Below are 26499 nucleotides of genomic sequence, written 5' to 3'. Positions count from 1 at the left end.
TGTAGCATCTAGGTGGTGGGCTCATGGGAATTGTTGTGAAATTCTTTCAACTTTTTGTATGTTTAAAACTTTTTTAAAATCCTCACCTGAGGATATTTTTTCATTGCTTTTCAGAAAGGGTGGAAGGGAGGGTGGGGGAGAGGGAGAAACATCAATGTGAGAGACATCGACTGGTTGCCTCCCACAGAGGTACGTGCCCTTGGCTAGAATCGAATCGGGTCTTTCAGTCTGTGATCCCATGCTCTAACCACTGAGAAAATCAGCTAGGGCTGTGTGAAAACTTATCATAATGAAATGTTAAAAGTGAGAAAAAAAAAAACACCCCAAAACCCCATTGCTATAAATTTCAGGCTCCCTTTATCCACTGAATTTCATCTTTAGGCAGGGAATTTATTTTCAGGAGGTCCAGGTGGCCACCACGAAAGGGCTAAGTTCCCCTTCCTGCCACAATGACAATTAGTGCTCTGTATCCAAAAGGTGTTCAATAAATGCACAAAGAGATGGAGCAGCTGGACCACGAGATACTGCATACTTGGCAGACATCCTAGGTGGACCAAGGATGGTAGAGGGGCAGCAAGTTCGCATCCTGCAGCCGGAAGCCACAAGTCTGCTTCTCACAGGGACACTGGCTTCTCCAAACCATAAAATTTCTGTCTGCTGCAGTCTGCTCTGTGCAATGGGTAAGGACACTATCCCAGCCCTTCCACCTGAGGATTCTGGAATAGGAAAGAGCTTGGGCTGAGGAAAGCCTTTCACGTGTCAGTTGGTGGGTAACACAGAGAGAGGCCATTGCTTGACACCAGTTCTAAGTGGATTTAACTGCTATATGTCAGGGCCTCTACTCCAGCTCCAGCCATAAAGCCATTTTCCTGGCCCAACTTCAGCTTCCTGTTTGTTTTTCTTCTTTCACAAGCCAAGCCTGCCCCCTGACCCCAAATACAAGTGGGACCCACCAGGGTACAGTTTTAAAGCTCTGTGGATGGGGGGGGACGGGACGACATGAATGAAAGTAAGACTTTAGCTTTCTATTCGATAACTTTCTTGTAACTGCAAAATAGATGAAATCTAATTAAGGACACACAAAATCAGAAGATTTTTAAGAGGTAGGAGAATCAAATTCCTCATCAAGTTCATAGGAAGATTATTACATATCTGATCACTGGAAACACTGATAATTCATTGGTTTTGTGATCATCGTTCGTTAAGTGGTAGCACTTGTCACACTTGTTGAATTGAAAAAAATCTCAATCATCATGAACTGTGGCCCAGAACATCCACTGACCTTGAGTAAATGTATTGCTGCACCCCAAAGATGAGGGGTCTGCCGGGGAGGTTGGCCCAGGAGACCCACTGGGCAGCTGGGACAGAGAAGGGGTTGGCTCCTCGCTTACCTGTTGGACCTCACTGAGGATTGAGTATGCGGCCTGGATCTGCCTTTTGCTCAGCTTCCCCAAGGGCATCTTCTGGAGGTCAATCTGAGGAGACAGGGGATTTCCCCTTTGAAAGCCAGGCACTGTGCAGCATGGTGTTGGGAAAGGTGGACCGATTACCCTTTCAGGCCTCTTGAGGCCCTGATAGAAGCATTCAGAAGGCTGCCCCATCTTCCTGGGGAGATGCAGTGACTCCACAGACTTTGCAGTCCGACCCCCACTGCTGGGGCCAGAGTCTATGAGAAGATTCTCGCTACTTCATGTACGGCAGGGATAAGCCAACCAGGGCTCTCCCACCCCTGCGTTTCATGCGAAACAGACCAACACTTCTGGAAGATACAGCATAATTCCCAACTAATTCCGAAGTGAGGATGAGGGTGAGCCCAGGTGGCCTTCCCTGGGATCTCAGAGCCAAGGCAGTCCCCAGATGGAAAACCATAAAGTAGTGAAAATTATTTTTAAAAGAGCTTGCTTCTGAACATACATATTTATATCAAGTTGACAGTGTCTCTTTCACATCAGTCATCCCAGCAGGTTAAACATTTATTTCGACAATATTGCTATTGCTTACACCACCCTGGGAGAGGTGATAAGCTGTATTGGAAAAAAGCATGAGATTTACAACCAGAAGACCTGATCACCAGTTCTTAATTGTGCATCAACTTCTCAGTCTTGGGTTCCTATCTGTAAAATGGGGCCACCTTCCTCAAAAGGCAACCAATCCACTGTGAGTGACCCTGCCTGTACTGCTTGCCCGGCCCCCACGCACATCTGTGCATCAGGGGGACCCCACACTCTGTATCCTGAGACACTGTCTCTGGGGCTATTCACAATGGACCCTTCTGAGTTTCAAGGCCCAGACGATACCTTAGTCACCTCTGCATCCCCAGAACCTGCAGTGTCTGGGATAACGAGACATGGAACCACTGTGGTAATTAAATGAAATAAGCTGTAAAAGTGCTCAAAGTTCAGCAGGCACCAACCAGGGGCCAGCGGTGACAGTGTCCAATAGCTCCCATAAGCCATGACACATACGTGTGGCTATACGCTCAATACTCTCCATCCTGAGGGAGATCTGATTTCTGGGAAGAGTTAAATAGTTGGAGCTAACTCTGGGGAAGAAGGTGGATAATCTATTTTGAACCAGGAGATACAATAAGAGAGTAGACTCTTAGGATGAGTTATAAATTGGTTCTAAAGGCCGTTCTAAACGAGGGACGTGGAAAGGTGTTCTGACGAAGGGCAGTGTGACCAGAGTGAGAGCAAGACTCTGAAGGGAGCAGTATTCCCTAAGCGGTGTTGTCTTGGTGTTTATTTAAAAAAGACTGGTCTCTCCAATCTGCACCCTCAAAACATACACAGGCGACTAGAACAAAGGGAGAGCTGAATCAACACAAGCTGCCCCCACTGCCGGAAAACAAACTCCAAGTACAGCCCTGCAACTGGGACAGAGGCTCCACAGCAGTTCAGCTTAGGGAGGAAGTGAAAAGTGGGAGCGATGCCCTGGGGTCCAGGAACCCCACCTGCAGCACAGGAAGGCTTCTAAGGCTGTATTAGTTAGGGGTTTTGAATTTAGCATCCCCCTTCCCCCATGCACCATTCTGCTCCAGGCTCAAAATTCACCTACTCACAGGGAGTGCCAACTTCCCCTACTGGGTATAAAGCTCCTAGGGTTTCCATGTTTACTATCCACCTGGTTACCTCAATCCTACGTGGAACCCGCAAGGCTAGGAGCACACATCCCAGTCTGCACACACTTTCACAGGCCCCCTCCAACCTATTCCAGCAGGGCCCCAGCCCTTTTCCTTTTGTGAAACTAGTTACTTATCTGAGTGAAAAACAGCATCACAATGTCATTTCACAGGAAGAGAGAGACTTGGGTCTGATGACAGGTGAGAACTTCTTTAAGTCACAGAAAAACCAGAGTGTAGGAAGCTGTAAACAACAAGTGGGGAATTCTGGCCTGGGCAGGAGAGGACTAATCTCACCACCAGCACCCCAACCCCACTCCACCTAGTCCAGTGACCAACCTCTTTCTAAAAACAGTGGATATGAATTTTATCTGATGAAGCGAGTGTCAGAAGTTCCCTGCACTTCTGTCAATAGTGATCACAGCAGTTCTTTTACTGGAAGTGGGCTATGTACTGCACTTGCCAGGGCAACTCCAGATGGCCTGCTTGGGTGGGCCACAAAGAAGTATGCTACAGACCTTACCATGGTAACAAGAATAACTGTGAGGGGGACTGGGAACCCAGGGGACAGCTCTCTATAACACACCCTATATTCCACAGCAAGTCCAACAATCCTTCGCAAGCATTCCAGGCCTCAGCACACCTGCACCTTTCAGGCTTAAGCACAGGTAGAGATGCTGAATCCAGCAAGAACAGCCACTGAGCTCATTACCAGCTCAGTACTCCAATCAATGACCCCAGCAAACGCTCACAGATAAAAACAATAAAGTGCACTAACCTCAAATTCCACCATGGCTTTCTTCATACTTTCCACATCAAAGATCATCTTAATGAGGTTCTGCACTGGCTTGGGGAGCTTGGACTTGGTGCCAGGGTTTACTGTCAGTTTCTTCACAGCCTCTTCATCCTTTGGGGGAAAAGGAATGTTACGAAGGGAAAGAAAAACTGCAAAAGACCCATAGGCTGCAGATAGAAGACACAGGATGTAGTGCTACCAGCAAAAAGGCTAAGCATCAATCAACAGGGTTTGGGCAGCAGTTGCCAGGAAGAGTGTGTCTGAGTTTGCAGAGGGATCAGACACTTCTGGTACACTCCCAAGTCCTCTTGGTTGCTCCATAATCTTTTTAAAAAATATATTACTGACTTCAGAGAGAGGAAAGGAGAGGGAGAGATAGAAGGATCAATGATGAGAGCCATTCATTGGCTACCTCCTGTATGCCCCCTGCTGGGGATTGAGCCCACAACCTAGGCATGTGCCCTGACCAGAAATCGAACCATGATTGCCTGGATCACAGGTCAACATCAACCGCTGAGCCACGCTGGCCCGACCCTGCGCCACATTCTTACTCCAGCTGCAACTGCAGCACTCAGTCCTGCGCAGGCTGCCTTGCAGGCACTCAACACTTCCCTCACGCACACCCTTGCCACTTCCTGCTCATTGTCTCCGACCCTTGGGTTGCTGGTGTCCTGCACGGGAATTTGTTCAGTGCCCACCCATGTCCAACGCAGAAGCGGTCGGCAGCTATGAGGGCAAACCTTGGATCAAGGGAACACTGGACAAATTCTCCACTTCTCTTACACTACTTAATCCCAGGACTGATTGCCAACTGTATGAATGACTAAGCTCACACAGCTTTCTTTAAAGTCCCAAAGGACCAAGCAACTAGTCCCAGTTCCTGCCAGGCAGCTTGATAGTGTTAAAGTACATCCTAGCATTAACCACCCCCCCCAATCCCTACTCCCTGGGACTGTACCTCCTGATAAATAGCACGCAGAGACTCAACCCCTACTGTCTGGACAACCCAGGCTAAGTCAAGACCAAATTATAATGGAAATGCCTTAACTCTTCTCACTTTTGAACCACATGAGGGCAGGGAGTATACACTGTCCATCACAGTGTCCTTAGAAACAATTAGCGTTTAAATCTGCTTTGACTGAAGGTAACTGGCATTGGGCTTTCCTGGGATCTGCTTGGCTAAACCAAGATGCAGAGAGAAACCTGTGCTGTGTTAGTGCTCATGGCTGCTGTTGTCAACATCACAGTGGATATACTCTTAATCCTGAAACACTGAATCTTAAATGCACTAATCTTCTGATTCTAACCTCACTGAAGAACAAACTATTAACATGTCAAAAAGCCTTATGTAAATGCACATACTCAGCAACTCCACCTCTAATGATAGAGGAATAGATATTTATATCAGCATTGTCAAATCAAATACCTAAAACTAATCTAAATTCCTAATTGGGGGGCAACCACACATGTGAATTATGGCCACCCACAGGATGGAATTCTATACAGCCTTAAGAAATAATTCTCTAGATCAGCTTAATATAGTTGCTGGTTTTGAAATGTGGCCAGTCTAAACTGAGATGTACTGTAAGTGTTAAAAACACACCAGATTTCAAAGATTAAAAAAAAAAAAGTAAAGTATCTCCACCTCATACTTCACGGTGTGGATCTTACCCACGAAGGGTACTGGATTTTATTAAATGCCTTTTCCTTGTCTATTAGGACGGTCACGCGGCTTCTGTCCTTTATTCATGTTATATTACACTGATTTCCTGGGCTGAACCACCTTGCATTCCTGGGATAAATTCCACTAGGTAATGGTATATAATCCTTATGTGCTGCTAGATTCAGTCTGCTAGTATTCTGCTGAGGGTCTTGCATCCATGTTAATGGGGATATGGGTCTTCAGTTTTCCTCTCTTTATCTGGCTTTGGTATCAGGGTGATACCATATCTGGCCTCACAGAATGAGCTAGAACTGTTCCTTCCTATTACGTTTTTTAGAAGAGTTTGTGGAGGACCTGTATTAATTCTTTAAACATCTGGTAGCATTCACCAGTGATGCCATCTGATTCACGGCATGTTTTTAAAAGAATATGGTATCCCTTCCTTTTACTATAACTAGATAGTGTTAAGAGCATTACGCGATTACCTGGCCATAATCAATCTCCAAGGGGTAGAACTTTTTGGGATACTTTGTGAAGTTCTCGGAGTGCCAGGCATTTCCGGTTTTCTCTTCATATAATTTCATGAAGTGCTCAACAGCATCCTCCTTGGATGGCATTTGCTCCAGTTTGTTACTACCAATCACCGTGCCCACGCGGCCCCAGGACCTGAATATCCAATACCTATGAGGGCAGCAAGGGGGGGAGAGGAGAAGCATCAGATACAAATTTGTGGGTTACCTAGTCACATTTCAGGAGGAGTTTCCCTTCCCTAACATTCCACTTGGGTCAGAAAGAACGGCAAATACCCCAAAATGATGGTGAGTGACACAGAGGAAAGAAAGGAACTGACATTTCAACAAAGGACATTTATTTTACTTTTACTGAATTTAGAGTTATAATAAGTTTAAAGTAATTAAAGAATGTCCTTTCAAGTTGCCTATAAAAAGTGCCTAAGAACAGCTTAACAGCTTGGGCCTGGTAGCCAAGCTGGGGTCCTATAGACCTTGATTTAAAACACCCAATTCCACTCCCCAAAGAAATGTAGCAAGTATCATTTGGAAGTCATGTGTTTAAAGAGATGCAGCCATTAACAACATACCCTAAAGATAATATAGAACTTTTGGTTCGGATCAGAAGCTGAGATGCTATGAAATGGAAGGTGTGGAACAGTGGCATACAGCGTTAACCACCTTTGGACCCAGCCTATCATTTTATTTCCATCTCAATTTGGGGCACATGGGCACATATCACAGGTAACCTGTAGCTCCTGTGCTGCCTAGCTTTGGTTAAGTTAATTTTTCCTAGTGGAAGTAATGGATAAGTTAAATTTTACATCACCATAACTATTAATATATTAGAAACCCAAATATAAGACTTGTATGCGGTTTTAAGGTAAAACCAGAGTTCAAATAAAATTTGGAGCTTTCTGCTTTTTTCCTGGGCTCTTGTCTAAAAGCATCTAAGTTTATTCTGTTGAGTTTTTGCCCCTCGAAATGTTTGGAAGACACCACACTGAATTACCTTAATAACCCACACTACCCTTTCACTCTGAAGACCAATAAATCCAGGCCGCCAGGAAAATGCACACATCTACAATCAACATTAGAATTTTTCGTTGTGGTGGAAAATTTTATTCTCATTGCCTATCATTTAACAGACTGTGAGACTGTTATTTCTAGAAAAACCCTGTTCCTTGTCCTGCAGTACAATATACATCTAGCTTTTGGAAGCTGTATTTTACAAGCAAGAAACCATTTTTTGCTTTCAAATCTCTGACCAGAGTAGGTAATAAACTAAATGACAACTGAGGTTTATTTCTTTAGCAATTTTTAGTAGCCAACCAAATACTTTGTACTCTTCTTTATGGTAACCTCTGATGTTCACTTTTTAAATGAAAGGTTTGGTGAAAGATAAAGAGATAGGAAGACATGACAGTGCTTACATATTGAGGCTAGCAGGATTTACCAGGTGCTGATTTTTAATTCCCTTAGGCTACCATTACTACAGGGGTTTGCCTTTCCACCAGCAAACCTTTTTGGATCTCCTGGAGTTACAATGGGTAAATGGTTTTCATGTAATAAAAAGAAAAGGTCAGGTTTAACATAGGAAAGTAATTAAAAAAAAAAAGTCTTTTCACCATTAGAATTCATTAAGATCCTTCCACACAACTTTCCACCTACACACAGCTCCCACCCCATGTTGGTGGTTATGAGGGACGATCAACCAGTGGAGGTGTGGATTATAAAAGCCAGTCCAGCCCCTAGGCCCTCCAGAACAGGCCCTTGCCTAGCTCAACCAGTTAAAAAAAAAGACAAATCCAAACATCGTTAGTAACTAGAGAGGTTGACGTGAAATTAAACTTTACGTGCTTCGTAAGTTTAAAAACATGAGTAAAGGCATCAGAAACTCTACAATCTTTAAGGGGCTATCAGAAATGAGTTGGGAGATTATGTGATACCACACCCTGTGAAGATGGTGACTGGACACAGAAGAGCAAGGCTGTCTGGCAGTGATGGCACCTTCCCTGTCTCACTGAAGGCCTCATTACACACCATGTTCTTTGTGAGGAGACCAAATTCCCCAGGTACTGAGAAAACTTGGGTTTCATGGGCCTACACCTCTCATGGATCTCAGCTCCCCTGAACACTCTCCCATCCCCAGAACACACCTGCTTCCTTTGTCATCCTCCAGGAGCTGAAGCTTGTAATAGGAATTGGTTCCTTTAACAATGTCCACCAGGCCGAGGGTGGCGCTGAAGACCTTCCCGCCTTTCTCCAGGACATGTGCAGTGTGTTCCAGACCTGTCATGGAGGGAGGGTTCCTATAGCTTCCTTCCTGACAGAGGGGCCAGAGCGCTCAGGGAGAAGGGTCTGCAGGCATAGAGTCCACACCTGCTTGGATACTCTACCACCACCTTTGGGAGGTTCCCCACAAGATGTGCCTATTATCAGGACAGGACGGTTGGGGGACCATGTGAGGAGGCACGAGCGCAAAGGAAGGCCCCACCCTGCTCACCCCATCCCTGTTTGCTCACCAGAATCAGGATCAACAGCAGCTCCTCCTTTAAGAGTTAATTTCACTGTCTTTTCAGATTTGTTGTTTCCTTGGAAGGGGACAGAGAAATGTGAACATTAAATTGAAAAGAGAATCTGGAAGGCAGACAAGTGGTCATTTTCACTTGTATCATATGCCAACATGGCACCTGTGTACTTTCCACCACCCCGGGCCATTTCAGGGGCATAAAGGGTGAAGTTCCGCACAGGCAGACATGGGACAGGCCAGGACCTATGACAGAATGGGGCCACTAGCGTAACTGGCTCTTAGCCCCGGGGACAGCAGCTCAGGGCCTCACCTTCCTCCTTGACAGGGCACTTGCTCTTTTTGGAGACTGCAGCCGACTTCCCTTTTGGGGCCACAACTGCAACAGGCTCGACCTTCACCTCAGCACCCCAGGGAGACAAGATGTGGGCTGAGACCAGCTCCTGAAAGCTCTTGGCTGAGGCGGCAATGTCCTGGAGGAAATCCTCAGACACAACTCGAATGTTGCCCTCTTTTACTTCCTCCATCTTTTTATTCATCTTTTCCACCTCCTCTGTTCAAATTAGGAAAGAAAAAAAGAAAAGCTAAACAAATTTAAAACAAATCTTAAATCCCAAATTACTAGTCATATTTACTGATTACTTCCAAACCCTCTTCACCCACCGCCCTCCATTCCTTCCAAATCTAGTGCTCTTAGGCAATTTCCACAACTCTTACCAGCAACACCCCCCTTCCTCTAAGGTGTGATGAATTAATGTCACCTTCTCTAGACCATTCTACAGAATAAGATGTTCAGAAACATTCCACAGAAAAAGGACTCTGAAGTCAAATATGTTTAGAAAATGCTATATATCATTTCTCTGGTCTTAGAGATTGATTACAACAGTCATCAATATAATAATGTTACAAAGAAACCTACTTACCTTTAACTACACTTCCCAAATGTACTTAAGTTGCCAACTTTTATTTGGGCAGCACGCCTACTAACACCTTGCAGCAGAGGGCTAGGTGATTAGAACAATAGCCTCCAGTCTCTAGCAGGGACTAGAGGGCATGTGAATATGCTACAGCCCAGAGCAGCCGGACAAGGTGCACAGCTGGCCGCCCTTCCTACAGAAGCAGAGCAATGGCCCTGTCTGCGTGAGACACTGTGTTAAGCACATCACCGCACTTAATCCCCATTGCAATCGCAGGAGACAGAGCAGTATCTCGGGTTTACAAATAAGATTAAACTCACTTCTGGTGCTGATGCACAGGGAGGCTTTGTTGGCTGTCCCTGTCAACTTCCCCCCGAGTTTCTCGACCGTGGCCTTCACTTCATCCTTGTTCCGGGACAGTTTCCCAAGAGTCAGGATCCTCATGTTGGACAATGGCTTATCTGGGATGGCAGAACACAATCGTGACAGGCTGTTCCCCGGGGAAAACCCAGGACAGGCTATGGGGCCCCTGGGCAGCCTCAGCACCCCTCTCATCAGCTTCTCCTGAGGGAAGTCTATGAAAACAGAAGTAAAAGGCTAGTAGGAAAACAGAGGACAGGACAGCAGAATGCCACCGAAGCAGCTGCACTCATCCCTGGGCACAAAAAGGCTGTATTTGGAGCGTGGGGACCAGGGACCAGGAGGCTAGCAGTGGATGAGGAGCGAAGAGGTAGGTCACATGAACACCCAATTACTTTCATTCCTCTCCTCCCATTTCACATCTAAGAACTGCAATTTCTTATGCAAAGCCTAGTAATTAACCACACTAAAAAAATTAGACTTCTTCACGACAGTCACTCAAAGCTTTGATCACAATAAACGGAGACAACCGATTCCAGGCAAAAAGAAAACCCTAGCATTTGAGCTGTCCAGCACTAAACCCAGGTCAGAAATCCCTGGGACAGGGGCATGCCTTACTTGTAGCTGATGGGAATGCAGTGCTGGCGACACATTCCTAAAACAAGAGGTGCCACAGGGAAAAGTCCTGCAAGCCCTCCACATGTCCCTTGAGTAAACAAAGGCAGTGGGGCTCTTCTCCTGACGAAAACACAAACTGACCTCACCATCTTTCTTGGTGTGGAGTATTTCTCACAAATACTGATCAGTAACTTCCTCTGCTACAATATATACAGCAGATATCTGTATGCATGGGACTGCAGCACCGCATCAGGCTCAGGATGACTGATGGGTGCAGGGCTACCCAGAGGCAGGAAAGTGAGACCTGGAGAGATGCTCAGTAGGACAGTTAGGCAGGATACACTGATTACCATTCCAGGTAAGGCTATCTACCTGGCCTTTCTTAGGAGCTTCCCTCCCAACCTCCCTTTTCCTGCAGAGGGGAGTGTGACAGGGCTTCCTCACCGGATCAGCAATAGCGAACTGAGGAAGATATCCTGTTTTCCCAAAGAACAGGGCCTCAGCCTACCCCCCACCTCCACCCAGCCCTGGAGCTCTACCTGGTGGGGCAGAAGAGTTCACAGTAGCAGGCGCAGAAGCTGTGGAAGGCGGTGGTGCTGCCACCACTGGGGCACTGGTCTCTGGGGGAAATATACGGTCCTGCTTTTTGACCTTCAATTTCTTGAGGTAAGGGATTTCTCGGAATTCCTAAAGAATTTAAGTTTCAGTTAAGAAACCAGCTCTCCCTTGAAATAACCACTTGATAGAGCAAAGATAATTTCTCTTGTCCAAATTTTAAAATCTCTTGTTTCTTTTTACAATAAAGAATAACATAAGAAAATGTGAGGCTTCTAGTATGAAATACGGTATTACAGATATGGTGCTTATTTCTAGTACTTCTAAGTTTATAATAGAGCTGCTACTGTGGATGCTGAAAAAAATAAAAATAAATTAAAAATTAGTTTACAATCTGGGAACCACTGCTGAAACCTGACTACCACTTCTACGCCTCATTCTCAAGTTGTGCTCAAGAATCAACAGGCCTCTCTGAGTTCAGGTGCCCATCCCATGACCAAAAGCCCCCCAAAGACTGCACACAGTGGGAGAGAGATCATTACTCAGGTGGAAATCAAGGCAATTTCCTACCCTTCTTAGAAAAAAGTATGCACAAGGACAGAGAATCTGATGAAGATCAAATCCCAGGTCCTAGTTAGTGGCAGCCACGACTCTGCCCCAGGCAGCTGGGCACCAGCTCAAGCTGAGTTTGAGGACACAGATGGAGTCCTTCCAGCAGCCAAGTCCCCAAAGACATTGTCAGCCCCCCACCAACACAGTTCCAAATGAGGTTCCTCGATTGAGGTCTTGCACCTAAGAATTCAATAGGTAGTTCTATTACAGTAGAGATCAACAACAGACGATGTCTGAACTCTGGACCCAGCTCCCCCTCTAGCACCAAGGCAAGTAAACATCCTTAAGGAAAAGTCTTCTAACATAAAGGCAGAAATTATTATCCATTTATTCACCATATGTCTCCTGTGCCTATTAGATCAGTGCCTGGCACAGAACAAGCACTTGATGAACACAAATAGAAATAAGCCACGGTCTTTGCAAGCAAAAAGATTTTACACCAACTCAACAAACCTATACTCCAGTTAGAAATGCTTTGGTTCTACATTTGTGTAGTTTTTAAACTCATTGAACAAATAATATGTTATATTCTAATTATGAGGCTGGATCAGCTGTAAAGAAGTCTGAGGAACATTATCCTGCAGTTGTGGTGGCCTGGAGTGAGGGGATCATTGTTTTTCTGCCAACAGATCCCAGGATCTTGCCCCCTTACCTTTGGAGTCACCCACTCCTTCCGGTTGGGTGTCTGTGTCTTAACCATACACTTGGTCCAGGCAGTGACATCCCCGGTACAGTAATAAGCATCGCTCTTGAAGACCAGCTGGCCTGAGCATTCCTCGCAGGGAAGGAGGGCACCGAATACTATGCCATCAGCTACGCGGTCCAAGATCTGAAGCCAGTGAAAAAACATGTTGGAGAGAAAAGGAGTGGCTACAGAAAATGATGTTACCGATGTGGGATGAAGAATCTGCACAGACGGCACGAACAGAAGAGAGGGCTTGCCCCGAGGCTTGCTAGGATCCCTTGGCCAGCTGGTTTACAGGTGGGGCTTAGGTTTTCGTACTTTAAGTCCATGCATATTCCTGCAGTTCCCACTTCCCTCAGTGACTTAGAAATAAAGGGAGAGCCAGAGCACCCACTGCTTCTGCACAAGAAACAGAGCCAACCTTTCCACTAGTGAGGGAGAGGACAGGGCAGGGCCTGCTGGGGAAACTGGTCTCACAAGGTGGTCTCTACTCTCTCCGCAGACCTCACAGCTCTTGGCAGTGTGGGCAGAAGGCAGCAGAGAGAGTTCCTCAGGCCAGTGTGGCATGAAGATAGAAGACAAATATAAGGCCCACTTCACTCCTCATCAAAATTCTAAACCAAGGGCTACCTTGTGGAAGATCCGAAAGGGCTTGGGAGAGCCTGCCCCCGGGAAATGGTGACCACGATGGTAATGACCATGCAACACAACTATGGAATTGTTACTCCTCCCAATTAATACCAGCAGGTGTTCAATCGGAGGGCCTCCCAGAGTCCGAAAGGACAGTCACTCCACAGCAACCTGGTTGCCTCCCACGCGTCTCACTTAACACAAAGGCAGCTCACCGCCGACTCCCCGGAGGGCACTTGCTGCTTGTTGAAGATGAGCAGCTCTTTCAGGTCATTCGTCGAACACACTTTCTTTAGCTCATCCTTGATGTTCCAGATCAGGTCATTCTGGGCCTATGGACAAGATCCAGCCGCTGAGAGACCAGCTCTTTTCAAAGAAAGAAACCCAACAACTGGAGGAAATCCCACCAGTCTTGCTTGTCTCCAACCACATCCTTAGCTAAGCTGCCCTCCGAAGATGGTCTCATCAATACAGAAGTGTACTTCCAGTCCTAGTCCTATGGATGCCAAAGTAAACCCAGAGCACGCTCGCTCAAGAACACAGTGGAAGGTGGGGAGGCAACCACTGAGGGACATAGGGAAGGCTGTGTCCAGGAACCAGGGTCCCTGAAATCAATCATTCACAAACAAACACTAGGAACCATAGGAAAGAGCCTGGAAGCCTTCAGGTTTATCAGCCCAACATCTGGTACCTAAGGGAGGTGGGTGTGACTGCTCTCCACCAATCTGAGAGTGCATGGGGGGATGCCAAACACCTACTTACTCAGTGCAAAATAGCACCATAGCGCTATTGGAGTCACATCTGGACCATTTTTTACTAAGGGCAATCACAGCAATTTCTTACCAAACTGGAACAAGATCAGAAATTGCTTCTAATTTTTATACCACTGCCAAAAATTGAATACTCACATAAGAGCGCCAAGCAGACATCTCATGGAAATCAAGTTCCTAAAAGAGACTGAATGTTCTCCTCTAGTTCCCCAAACAGCTATCATTTTCTGATTAATAATTTGTACTTTGTTTCAATGCACGTGTCAGAGTGATGAATCTCTGACAATGACTACTGATTTAATGGGTAGTCGCCTGCTCTTTACTATAATGCCTTTTATTCCTTTTTTAAAAACAAGAGATCTTCATTAAAAGAAAAGAAACTACTTTGTCTCTTCAAGGCATCTGTCTAAGCTAAGAACCTTTGGCTTCCTTAAATTTAATATTCAATTTCCAATGTTCACAAGTGACTCTACAGGTCCAGGATGCACAGTGATGTACTGCGAGGTTGAAGGACGAATCTACCATCTCAGTATGGGGCTGGTAAGTGGGGAATGACTTCTCCACTCCTGCCTGAGCCTGGCTGCTCGTCTGGCACTGGAGTCTAAAGTGGCTTACCCTTCAAATAAGAACTGTGTCTTTGGGAGGAAGAAAACCACCTGGGGGAAAAGCTATGCTTTTTATTATTTTTACTTATTTATTTAAAAAAAAAATGTCTTTATTGGTTTTAGAGAGAGAGATAGAAACATCAATGATGAGTCATTGATCGGCTGCCTTCTGCACGCCCCCTAATAGGGATCGAGCCCACAACCTGGGTGTGTTCCCTGACCGGGAATTGAACTGCATCTCCTCGATCATAGGTTGATGCTCAACCACTGAGCCACGCCGGCTGGGCAAAACGCCATGCTTTAAACAACAGCTATCAATTTGGGAATCCCGAAAGGTCTTGGTACGTGGGACACACACCTCCTTGAACTTTTCCCAGAATGAGGAAAGAAAACTGAGACAGAATGGCGAAAGGAGACACACAGCTCAGAACTCACCTTGAGGGCCTTTTCAAGCTTACTATCCTTGTCTTTCTCTTTTTTAGATTTCTTCTTGGGAACTTGGTCCACTCCATCTACCTCATCGCCTTTCCTCTTTCTGAAAGAGATGCAGGATGTAAGAGAACCAGAGCCATGAAAACTCTGAAATCTAACAACTTGGGTGACACAGTATTTTGTTATCTCAACTCTCCTCTGCAGGCCCTACTTGAGGTCTTCTCAGGCAGTGTTTACACTAACTTCATCCCCTTCAGAACATACTCTACTGCAAGGAGGGATCTCAGGGTTACTCCAGAGCCTTGTAACAACCCAGTAAGGATCCAGGGCTCAGGCTTCATCTGATGTCAAAAATCCCATGTACCTCTTGACACAAACGAGACAGCCTGGAAGATTCCTCGTAGGGACGATGCTAGAAGAAAGCCTGTAGCTGAGAGGCAGAAAGATATAGCCCAAGCGCAGGGGCTGAACCTTTCAAACTAAAGCATAGGGCTGCTCGGAAGGCCAAGAGGCTGTTGTGAGGTGAGGCTGCACTGCTAATTAAAAGCCCAAACAAATGACAGTCTAGGCATTGCTCACCAGTCTGCCTCAGCAAACACTGCTGACCAAATTCAGCAGTGTCATCCCTGATGTAAGGTGGGCACTAAGGGTCATCAGCAGGCCTTAAAAACAAGGCAGGACAACCATAATGTTTAAGACTCTGTTTCAGCCATCACACAAACCTGAGTCAAACCCTTACATTCTCCTTCATCTATAAAACCAGAAAAGAATACCATCTACCCGATAGGACTGTGGCGATAGTTAAATGAAATATCCCGCGTAAATTGTTTAGCACAATGCCTCACGTGCCAAAACCTCCATCAATTCTGATGGTTGCTCATGTGCATGAGCTTATGTATCCTTATACCTACACCGTGTGCTGCAATGAATGCCCTGGGGATTTACTCCACAGGCTCGATTTCCCGGTTTTTGTACAGAGTCGTGAGCCACACATGCTGTGTGCTATGAACTAAAATGATGCAGGATAGCCCAGCCATCGTGACTCAGCGGTTGCGCATTGACCTATGACCCAGGAGATTGTAGTTTGATTCTCGGTCAGGGCACATGCCCAGGTTGCAGGCTTGATCCCCAGCAGGGGTGTGCAGGAGGCAGCAATCAATGACAACTCTCATCATTGATGTTTCTCTCTCTTCCTCCCTCTCTCTGAAATCAATGAAGATATATTTAATAATAAATAAATAAGTAAATAAATAAGTAAATAAATAAAATAATGCAGGACAGCCACCTGTCAATGTCAGGGTCACCCTGATCCTAATACAGTGGTGCATGGTCACTGTCCCAGAAGTCCGGTGCACACAATGGCCCTGCCACATCTCCCTTGGTGTACTTACTACCAAGCAATGCTAGACCGGGGGTAAAGGACCAGCAGAGGGAAACCTGGAAAGAATAAGAAGTGCCCATGGACTCAAGATAAGTTATTGGTAGGTCTTCCCATCCTAAACGTTAGCAACATATGAAACCCATATCATTCTAAACTCTAAACCAGGGAATGTCTTATCGACTGCCCCCTTTGCACGCCATTAAAAAGCTGTCAGGATCCTCTCAGAACCTTTCTCAGAAACACCCAGACACAAAGGAAATCGTCCACACAGGAGGAGGCCATGGGGGCAGGAAAGTGGGTCATGCAGGGGCCACGGGATCAGACCACCAGAAGCACCCTGCAGCCCTTCCCTGCTGTCTTCCACTACCAGAGCTGGGGAAGAGGCAGAGCTGAGTTGTCACCATCCCTTGGTCTGCATTCCTGGCTTTCTCAAGGTCAGCAAGGGGAAACACAGGAGTGGCATGGAATCTGAGGGGTCTCTGGGCCTCCATCAAGCTCCTCACTGAACCCCCCTTACACTCCCCATGGCCCTCCACCCACCCTTCACTTTTGACTCCTGGGAGCTGCTTCTCCAGGGCTTCCTTATCCTCAGGAGCAAGCAGGCTGAAGCCCTTGAGCTGGCTCGCACTGTATTCGGGCCGGAAACCCAACTCCTCCCTGTTCTGAACAAAGCAGTCTGGGTGGTACCAGCGGTCGATCATGCCCAGCTGGGGCTTCTCTGGGTCCAGCATCTTCTTGGACAGGCGCACCTGGCCCTATAGGAAAAACCACATGTGGTACTGAGAGAGACAAGAAAGGATGGCGAGACATGAGGGACTGGCTGTAACCAAGCCAGCCCAAGCTCTAGCCAGCCAGGGGCCTCAGGTCCACCTCAAAGGTGACATGAGGACTGCTGGGAGGTTTTAGCTCTTTTATGTCACCAGTGATTATGTGTTACCCTCAAGTCCCTGCCCCCCCATTTTTAGTGGGCTCAACTTCAACTAGCTACCTATCTGGCTGGGCAAGTCAAGGAACTGTTAACTGAATCCTTAGAAGGAAGACACCTACAAAGAAGGGCTCCTGGTGGCTAACTAGGCTCCAATTTTTTTCAAAAAAAAAAAACAAAACAGAGCCTAGCAGCTATTTCTAGAGGGGGGCCTCTAACACACACTGCGCTTCAGAGAGAGGCCTGCACTGAACTGCCTACCTGCCTACACTGTGTTTCTGCCACCTGAGACAGCACTTATAAAGGAGTTCCTGGAATCCTATTTCAACCAATAGAACTGCTTTCCCCATCCAATCAGAGCTGCATGGTTCTGACCAGAGTGCCTTTTTCTGATCAATCAGGGTAGTGCCTTTTGGACCAATCAAACTGAGAATTTGGGAGTCCTCATCTGCAGAGAATGGAACAATCAGGGACCAGGGACGGAAATGTGTGTCCATATAAGCCAGCTCCCCTCTGGCTAGGAGACCACTGAAAATAAGACTGCATTTCTCTGGCTCTATGGTGCTGTGTTTCACAGCTGTGCTGTATCACCCACCATTGAGTTGTTTGCACTGAATGAAATTTCCTTCTTAACCGCACCCCAAATTGGGGATTTCTGTCAGTTAAATTGGCACCAACGACCATTGGTGGACATAACATTTTCATGAGAATGTTTTGCTGACTTGGAGCAGGCATAAGAACACCTAATACAGTAGGCTGGGGCACAGCTGGGACACTGTACCCCAGGCCCAGGAGCCACAATAGGCCCCTGTTCCAGCAGGGATTTTCTGCCCCCGCCCCCCATCTTCAGTCTGTTGCATCTAGTTCTTCCATCCTGCCCAGATTCACAGTTCCAGGCCTGACATTCCTAGGAGAGTTCCATGCCTGTGAGCCCTAGAAGGGTGCCGATGCTCCGCAAAACCCCATTTCAGGCCAAGCGATACTCAACAGCACACAGCTTCTGATATTCCCCACAGAACCTAAACTTTTGCCTCAAATTTACATTGGTTAAAGGTAGCTGGAGAAGATCTAACAATGTCATGATTTTCCTTTCTAAAACCCACTGGCTCACCTCCAATACTCCCAGGGAGCAGGAACCTTACACTAATCGAACAGAATTATTTGTGTAAGCTCAGGGAAGGGTGACGAGGCTGGAGGGCATAGGCCAGTCCTTCCATTCCTGTCCCCCTGCTACTCGGAGAACATCTATTCTTCCCAAATGGCTGTCACACTTCAGGGACGACAACTGGTAGAAAAGGGTGGTTAATGAAGTTCCGCTAGTGAAGTAGAAGAAACCTGGAGGCTCACACCAGGGAACAAGCCCACTCCTTAAACTTAATCCTACCACAAAACACAGACCAACAACCTCTTCTCAGCCACTGCCAAGCCCAGAAGAGACCCCCTCGGGTAAATGCTTTCCAAACTTCCCCGCCCCACCCCCAATCCAGTTTCCTAAGAGTGGATGCAGTTATAGATACGAGGCCTGGACTGTGAGTTTGAGAGACCGACCTGACTGGAAGAAAAGTCATTGTCACCTCCTGTCTCTACTAAGATCTCCACTTTGTTTTTAACCACTAGTGTTGAGCTAAAACGTAAAGCCCCTATTTTTCTTTTGAGCTATCCAATGTAAGAAATCCAGAGTCAGGCATTTGAATTCCTAAGTTCTTACCTTATTTATCTTTTCCATACAGCCCTTGCACGTGCTTCTGTTAGACTTGGCATACTCTGCGGCAAAGTCACCCAGTGTCTTCTCCATCTTGCCGCCAACTCCACCCTGGCCTTTACCTGAAGAATCAAACACAGCAACACTTATCTCAACAGCCTCGGTGTAGCTCCAGTGTCCCTATCCTCCACTTCCACCTCCCTGGGGTTCCTCTACTACGGCACCTGGTGTTCTGGGTGATCAAGGTTGGTCCATTTCATCTACGCCATTTCTAACCACTGTGGCTGGTTAACAGAGCTCTTCTGGCAATAAAATAAAAACCTTTCTCAGGTAGGCTCTTGGAAACAGCACAATGTTAGCTGGTGGTCATCCCACTTTCCCCGTCTCTCCACTTCCTCTGCAGCCCCCTTCCCTCACTATGGAAAGTATGTATATTGATTAAAGTTAAACGTTGAATTATAGGGGATATCTTTTTTTTTTTTTTTTAAAGTATTTTTTATTCATTTCAGAGAAAGGAAGGGAGAAGAAGAGAGACAGAAACATCAATGATGAGAGAGTCATTGATCTGCTGCCGCCTGCTTGCCCCCTGCCGCGATCAAGCCCAAAACCCGGGCATGTGCCCTGACCAGGAATCGAACCGCGATCTCCTGGATCACAGGTCCACGCTCAACCGATGAGCCACACCGGCTTGCTAAAGGGAGTACCTTGATACAGACACAAGTATATGTAAGACAGCATACAGTATGGATGGCATTTCTAATTAATGGGAAAAGGCTGAATCATTCAATAGTCTTGGGGGTAAATAGCCAAGTATTTGGGATAAAAGCTAGATTCTTTTCTAAGTTGTCTGTTTGTAGATGACACGAGTGAATGCTAATGTAAACTATGGACTTTGGGTGATGGTAATGTGCTAATGCAAGTCCACTGATGGGAACAGAATTACTCCTCTGGTGGAGGACGTTGACGGTGGGAAGGCCATGCTTCTGTGGGGTCAGGAGGAATACGGGCACTCTCTACACTTTAATTTTGCTGTGAACCTAAAACTGCTCTAAAAAGTACCCTATTAAAACAACTTTTCAGGCATCTGGAACAATAAAATAACCTGCAATAGGACAAAGCTGGGTCAATGAGGTGTGGCTGAAGTAACATGGCCACTTTGTTCTCTGTACACACATGTGTGAAACAGGGAGGGGTGAGCTGAAGAACTTTTTCTTTGCTCTCTTGGAAAAGGCCCCCTGGAATCTCTGAGGTTGGGAGTCACACTCGCTGCCCCCCTTGTGTACACGCACCTGTCACTCCTCCAGCCTCTGCAGTCTTCTTAACTTTCTGCTGGTCGTCCCACCTCAGCTCAGAGAACCCATCCACCTCGACGTCAGGCTGCCAGATGGAGTGGCCAACCTTCCAGAAGCAGGAGAAATGGTACCAGTGTGGGACTTTGCCATCAAACATGGGTGACTAGAAAGATGAGAATCAGAGGGAGGTAAATGAACAGTTAGTTAATCTCCAATGCAACCTAAAGCCCCGCCCTCAGCACTGTAACACATCAAGCCCTTGTTTTATCTGTGAAACGAAGGCAGCCTTGCCCATGTCCCCACATGGCCCCGGGAAAGTTGCAAACAGATGAGAAGCAGCAGCCGCCCATTCTACATTTCTCTTCAGGCTCTTCCCCTACAGCTAAGAAAGCTGCTGCCTACTGAGCCAGCACTTGCAGGACATGGGACATCCATGGGAATGGCAGCATTTTTGAATAGGATTCTGCCCATGAACCTTTTTAACCACAGGCTAATAAGTTTCAATGACATACTTTACTTCTGAGCATACTAAAATGCACACAAGACCTCACTGTGTCTGCATGGGAGAGTCAGGCCTGGACTCAGAGGGCCTGTGTGGCCCCGAAAGTGCTCTGTAAGTGCCTCTATAGTTAGAACAAGGAGCCAGTCCCAGACAATGAGCAAGGCAGAGAAAATGTGTCAGGAAAGCGGCAGGCCCGTAGCAGTCACACAGATGCGAGTGGAAGGAGTGAACTTCTATGAGCGAGAAAGAACGGATTAGGGAGGCAGGCCAGTGCGAGCAGCCAACAGAACTCCCAGACCCGTAGCTAGACTGTCAGCTTGCTCACAGGCCTTTAGGAAGTTCCATTTCCTGCTGCAGGAAAGGGGGTTCACTTCTCACGGCAGGTTTTCTTTCCTTTGAAGCCTCACTCGGGTTGGTACTGACTAGACAGTTATCAGGCCTTTCAGTGTCACAGTGCCAGGCGCTCCCAGGCTTTACAGAAAGGTGATAATGACAGGGACAGTGGAATAAACACTGGTGTTTATTTGGTCTGTGGCACACACAACTGGGTCTGGGTGGAAACTAGCACTCCCATTTCATAGATGCCTGGGGGAGGTGTCCACAAAGGCAGCCCTGACACCACGGTTCTTTCCACTATAATGCTGGGTAGGAAGAGCTACTTAAAAACACACAAGTGGTTCTGACTAAAGCAAGGGAGGCCTCAAACATATGCTTTTATATACTAACATAAAGCCAAATGTCACGCAGATGAAATAAAAATATTAAGATGGCATGAAAAGTAAATACCATATAGAACTTTTAGGATAGAGTTGTGGGGACAGGGGAAATATTGTGAAAAAGCAGTAACAAGGTCTCCGAACTAGCCCTCGCCCACTATGTGAGAGGCCTCTTTCTAGACTTAATAGATTAAAATGGAAGGTTAAAGCTGAGCATGGCAAGGACTCCTCAGCATCACACAGCCTGTTTACAACAGCATCAGCTGTTTCCTCAGCCCAGAATTCTCCTGGTCCTATTCAGAGCAAACAGTACTTTCTCGGGTATCCCTAAGGCCCCTCCCACAGTTTCCACAGTTCCGAATGATCCATTTGGGTGATTATTTGATCAATGCCTGTCCTGCACTGGGTTAAGCTCCCTGAAAGGCACAATGCCCACCTTGCTGGCATCGGGCAAAGCCTGCTCATAGTGGGCATTTAGGGTATTTGTGGAATATCCTAAGTCTGGAGGGAAGAAGGAAGGAGGGGGATCCCTGCTGTGGAAAAGAGGTCTCCCAAACCAAACAAATGGCACTTCAGAGTAGAGTCGTGTTCTGGCTCTCAAACTTTCACCAAGGCAACAGACACACCCTTAAGCATCAGGCCATCTTGTACACATCAGCAGTGGCCTCCGCCTGGCTCTTCTTCCTGTCTGGATACCCCTTGTCTACCCCTCTTCTGCAATGCCCATGCAAAGGAGGGCACATGGCTCAGTGGCTTTGCCCCCACACTAGAACTCGTGACTGTGCCATACCTTCTTGGCTCTGCCAGGGCCTCACACCTGTCCCTTAAACCTTGGTCTCGGTGCTGTGTCCCCATGCATGAGTGATTGGGGCCCTCCTCTCCCTCAATAGAAGAACCTTTAACCAAAGCAAAGTTTTACCCTAGACCTTAGGACTGAGAATGGTATGACAAGAAGCGAGCTAGACCAAGGTCACAAGACTATGGCTATCATTTGGCAGCCAAATGGCTCTGGCAAGCAGCAGAATCTTTGTGTACTGAGCACCTATCCCATATCAGGGTCCTCATCTGGCCACTCCACTGCCCGCCGACCCCAAAGAGCAAAGGACCATTACCAAACCCTGCGTGAGGACAATGTGTGCCTTAACCCTCCCAGGACAGAAGAACAAATGGCTCACCACAACCTCCTCCCAGTTCATCCCCCTCAAGGCTGCCCCAGGGCACACCAGCTAAAGTATCAGGTATTTGATACTCCCAGAACAATCCTCCCATACAAATGTAAAAGAAGGTTTTTAAATCCTAGTGGGAAATGAATGGCTTCTTTCTTTCTGGTCCCCACCAGCTCAGCCTAGAGGACAACTTTACATTCTGAATTAAAACTCCATTCCCTAATTACAATTAGGGACAACCACACTTACTTTTAGTAATAATCTCATTCACAATTAAGTGTGCCAAAAGAGGGCCTAGAATGTTCAAGTTTATTTGGTTCTTGAACTGACTGCTCAATGGAGCCATCCCAACTCCCCCAGACAGAGTTACCCCCCTTCTTTACTCCCCACAGAGTCCTTGCTCATCTCACTGGCTGTACTTAGGTTTTCTGTCTGTCCTCAATAGACAGGGTCCTCTTTAGCCACCTAGCAAAGCCTATGGATGTCCCTTTCTCAGAATATTTAAAAATGCAGGACAAAAGACACAGGTTTACAAAGGGAACCGATTATATTGAAATAGTTACCAAAACATTTTAAAAGCTTCCTCTAATACAGTAACCCATGAGATTTAAAGCATTAAATAACAAGATCCAGCACCCACTTAACTACTGTTACCTTGAAACAGCGATGGGCGTGCGTAAATGACAGAGAAATCCCCAACAAATGTAAAGTGACACACAAATATCTGTAATTACCAATGGTGACAAAAATCACAAGTACTGCTAATACGCCTTTGTGGCTTATGCTCATAACTGAAGGAAATAATGACTTCTACCTAGAGGTTAATGAAAAGGGAGATGCAAATGGGTTCTCATCTAAACTCATGGACCTTCTACCCACACCCCACAGACCCCAGGTTAAGAGCTCCTACACGAGAAGAGAGCTTCTTAGGCTCAGCCGCCCATACATTCAAAGACATTTAGTGGATATGTCGCTCTTCAGATGGTGGGTCTTCTAATTCATCCTCGACTTCCAGCCACTTCAGTGTGCAGACTGAATGCAAGGACTCCTGACCAAGCTCCCATCCTGGGCACACAACGCCTAAGGCACCGCTCCATCAGGTGGCATCCACCCCTGGACAGCAATGTTTACGAATCACCTTTCTTCTAACCAAACTGAAGCTTCCCAACGGCTGAACCGCTCTTTGTGCCCCTAGTACCTGGAACCCAGTAGGTGCTCAGTAAGTGTTTATTAAATGATTAAGTACCATCTGTCCTGTACTAAGCTAGGTAAGCCCTGAGGATACCAACATAACAGTCCCAGTCCCCGCCAGGTCAGGAAATGAGAAAACCTAAGTACTTATACCCACTCCCCCTTCACCCCAGTAGTACTGAAAATATAGTCATTCCCAAAACACATGATCCCCTCACCCCACGGAAGGAAAATCAAGTTACCTTGACCGTTAGCACTAAGCTTGGATTATAGAGTTTTATGTTGGAGCTGGGGAGACAGGGCAGGTGAGAATCAAGATTACACAGGCAGACAGACATGAGCAAGATAGAAGCTGGAAGAGGCAGGAACCCCCTGGCAGGGCCTTCAAACACACCTCACAAAGCACTCCAATGCCCCCCGGCTCTCTGAAGCCTAAGGGAGCTCGGGAGGGGATCCACAAGCTGTCAAGAAGTCCCGATGTGGACCCCCCCCCCCCCAAGCCACTTACTCAGACCGAAAAGCTGCAAATTGCAGCAAGAGAACGGGACTGTGAACCTGGAAAGTTTGGGGAAAATGTTATTTTAAATTAAAAAAAAAAAAAATCAGGCCCAAAGTGAACGCACTGGAGAGAAACAACGGCCTTGCATAGTTTTGCATAATTAAAAAAAAAAAATGAGGTTGAGGTTGAAACGATAGCCAAAAATAGGTTTGAAAAAAGCCTCTCACGCCAGTCGTCGCCATCAATGTAGGACAAAAACCTTCCAGAACAAGGTCGGGCGAAACCGCACGAGCCTCCAAAGACCACGCACACATCCCACCCCCGCCCCCGCCCCGGGGCCAATGGTAATAACAGAAACGGTTCCTCATTTTTCCACAAAGCAAGACGCCCCCACCCTCACGCCCCGACTCCATTTCCCGGGCTTTTCCTGCAAATCCAGCGAAGCCGTCCGGAGGGTCCGCTCGACGGGCTGCGCGCCGGGCGGGGAGCGGCGGCGCCCACAGGCCCCGCGCGGGCTCCCGCGGCCCCCACAGGCCCCGCGCGGGCTCCCGCGGCCCCCGGCCGGCCCTCCCCCCACCGCCCCGGACGCGGAAGCCCCGCCGCGCACAAAGCGGCCCGCACGCGGGCACCTGCACCATGATGGCCATCCGGAGCGAGTCCTTGGGGATGCTTTCGCTGCATTTCTTGCAGGAGGCGCGTCCGCTCTTGGCGTACTCGACCCGGTAGAGCTTGTCCGAGGCCTCCGCCATCCTCCCGCACGGGCCGCTGCAGCCCCAGGAGCCCGCCGCCGCCGCCGCCTCCAGACACACTGCAGCCGCCCCGCCGCCTCGCCGCCCGGCCGCCTCACCGCCCCTCGCGTGCGTGCGTGCGTGCGTCCGTCAGCCCGCACCCCTCAGGAGCCCGAGCGCCCACAGCCGCCGCCGAGCACGTCGCGTCGACCACCCGCCGCTCCCGGATAGATTACTGCTGCCTGGCGGCCGGAACGCCCCCGGCGCACGCTTTCAAGGGGCGGGGCCTCCGGCGCGCGCGCCCCCTGCCGGCCGCGGGGGGCGGTGCTTCCCCGGCGCCTGCGGCTGCGCGAGATGGGCGGGCCGCTGGGGCTGCGAGACCAGCTTAAGTTTGCTCCGCGCCAGCAGCTCTTGGGAGCATCGGGCACCGCCCCTTTAACCATTTTGGTGGCTGGAAGGCTGACACGCTCTCCCAATTAATCCTACCCTCATTCCCTTTTAATAAGCGTGTCTTCTGGCCCCCGAGGGCGGCCGGGTCTGGAAGGCCCTGGGCCGGCTCGGGGAAGGTGGCTGGTTTGCAACCCTGGCTGGCCCTCGGAGGGGTGCTAACTGAAATCTAGCATCGCCTTCATTATGAATTTTAAATGCATGAATACAAACCCCAGGAGTGTAAACAGTCCCTGTGATTTTGGCAGCAAAGTCATCACAGATGTCTTCATATCACTTTACAGGGGTTGGCGACCACTCAGTATCCTTAAGCTCATCACTACTTAAGTTCGGTCATTAAAGGACCTGCTGCTACTAGATCTTGTTATTGAATGTAGGACTATATTTTTATATAACTGGTTTCTTTTTCAATCCTATGCAATTTATTCTATTCGTTTAAAACGTTATAAAGGAGTGTGCTGTGTTTGAAAATATTCAGCTCTGTATTGGAGACGAAAAACAAATAGGGTGAATGAAATTCATAAATCTTGTTTAAGCAGAGAGGAAGAAGGCTAGGGTCTTCAGAGACATAGATGTTGAGTAGGCAAGCAGATTGTGACACAGGCAAGAATCTGAAGTTAGTGACCTGTTGGATATGTTGGAGGTAAATAGAATAAGTGGATTATATCACAGGACAAATAAGAGAATTTCCTTAGAGAATTACTGAGTCAGTCATGATGATCATTTGGCCTCTGGCTTGACAAAGATGCCATTCCTAAATGGTCACTCGGACTATTGTCAGCTGTGTCCACAGCTGGCTCCCTCCCTCCCTTTCAGCTCTTCCTTGGCAGAAACTCTGTTTTACTCAACTTTTTCCCCCTATGCCAGCTTGATGCCTGTCATTTAGTTGACGCTCAGAAAATATTTATTTAATCAAATTTCTGTTTTTAAAGCATATCCTCAATTTTCTCTGGATGTTTTAGGTGCCTGTTACTCTCAGTTGCCCATCCAGCTCCTAAGGAACCCCAGTTCCTGGTGTAGTGTGGGGATGGGGGTGCTGAGCAGGAGCAAGGAAATGTCCCCTGGGCTCACTGTCTCCAGAGATGCCTGACGAACTCCTGAGCCCAAATCCTGTTGCCTTGCTGGGGGGACAGGATGTGAGAGAGAG

General features: G+C 47.5%; 1 protein-coding gene across 2 annotated transcripts in view; it reads right to left on the bottom strand.

The window, feature by feature from the left end:
- Window positions 1-24946, bottom strand: part of PARP1 (poly(ADP-ribose) polymerase 1) — a 32188-nt gene extending 7242 nt beyond the window's left edge. Inside the window, exons 1-15 of one of the 2 annotated variants that reach the window (XM_087828941.1) lie at window positions 24807-24946; window positions 20101-20266; window positions 18818-18933; window positions 16725-16939; window positions 14807-14906; window positions 13212-13328; window positions 12334-12510; window positions 11054-11201; window positions 9857-9997; window positions 8933-9172; window positions 8615-8683; window positions 8249-8381; window positions 6066-6261; window positions 3900-4028; window positions 1392-1475 (exon numbers count right to left, since the gene is read on the bottom strand). In XM_087828941.1, the coding sequence (XP_087685067.1) occupies window positions 1392-1475; window positions 3900-4028; window positions 6066-6261; window positions 8249-8381; window positions 8615-8683; window positions 8933-9172; window positions 9857-9997; window positions 11054-11201; window positions 12334-12510; window positions 13212-13328; window positions 14807-14906; window positions 16725-16939; window positions 18818-18933; window positions 20101-20266; window positions 24807-24926 (2151 nt within the window). In that variant the 5' untranslated portion in view covers window positions 24927-24946. The remainder of the gene's footprint in view (window positions 1-1391; window positions 1476-3899; window positions 4029-6065; window positions 6262-8248; window positions 8382-8614; window positions 8684-8932; window positions 9173-9856; window positions 9998-11053; window positions 11202-12333; window positions 12511-13211; window positions 13329-14806; window positions 14907-16724; window positions 16940-18817; window positions 18934-20100; window positions 20267-24806) is intronic. The other variant, XM_087828940.1, reaches the window with a different exon arrangement.
- Between the last annotated feature and the right edge of the window lie 1553 nt (window positions 24947-26499).

Source organism: Miniopterus natalensis, chromosome 21 (assembly GCF_054644295.1).
Source record: "Miniopterus natalensis isolate mMinNat1 chromosome 21, mMinNat1.hap1, whole genome shotgun sequence".
Lineage (NCBI taxonomy): Eukaryota > Metazoa > Chordata > Mammalia > Chiroptera > Miniopteridae > Miniopterus > Miniopterus natalensis.
This window is presented reverse-complemented; position numbering and strand designations above follow the sequence as displayed.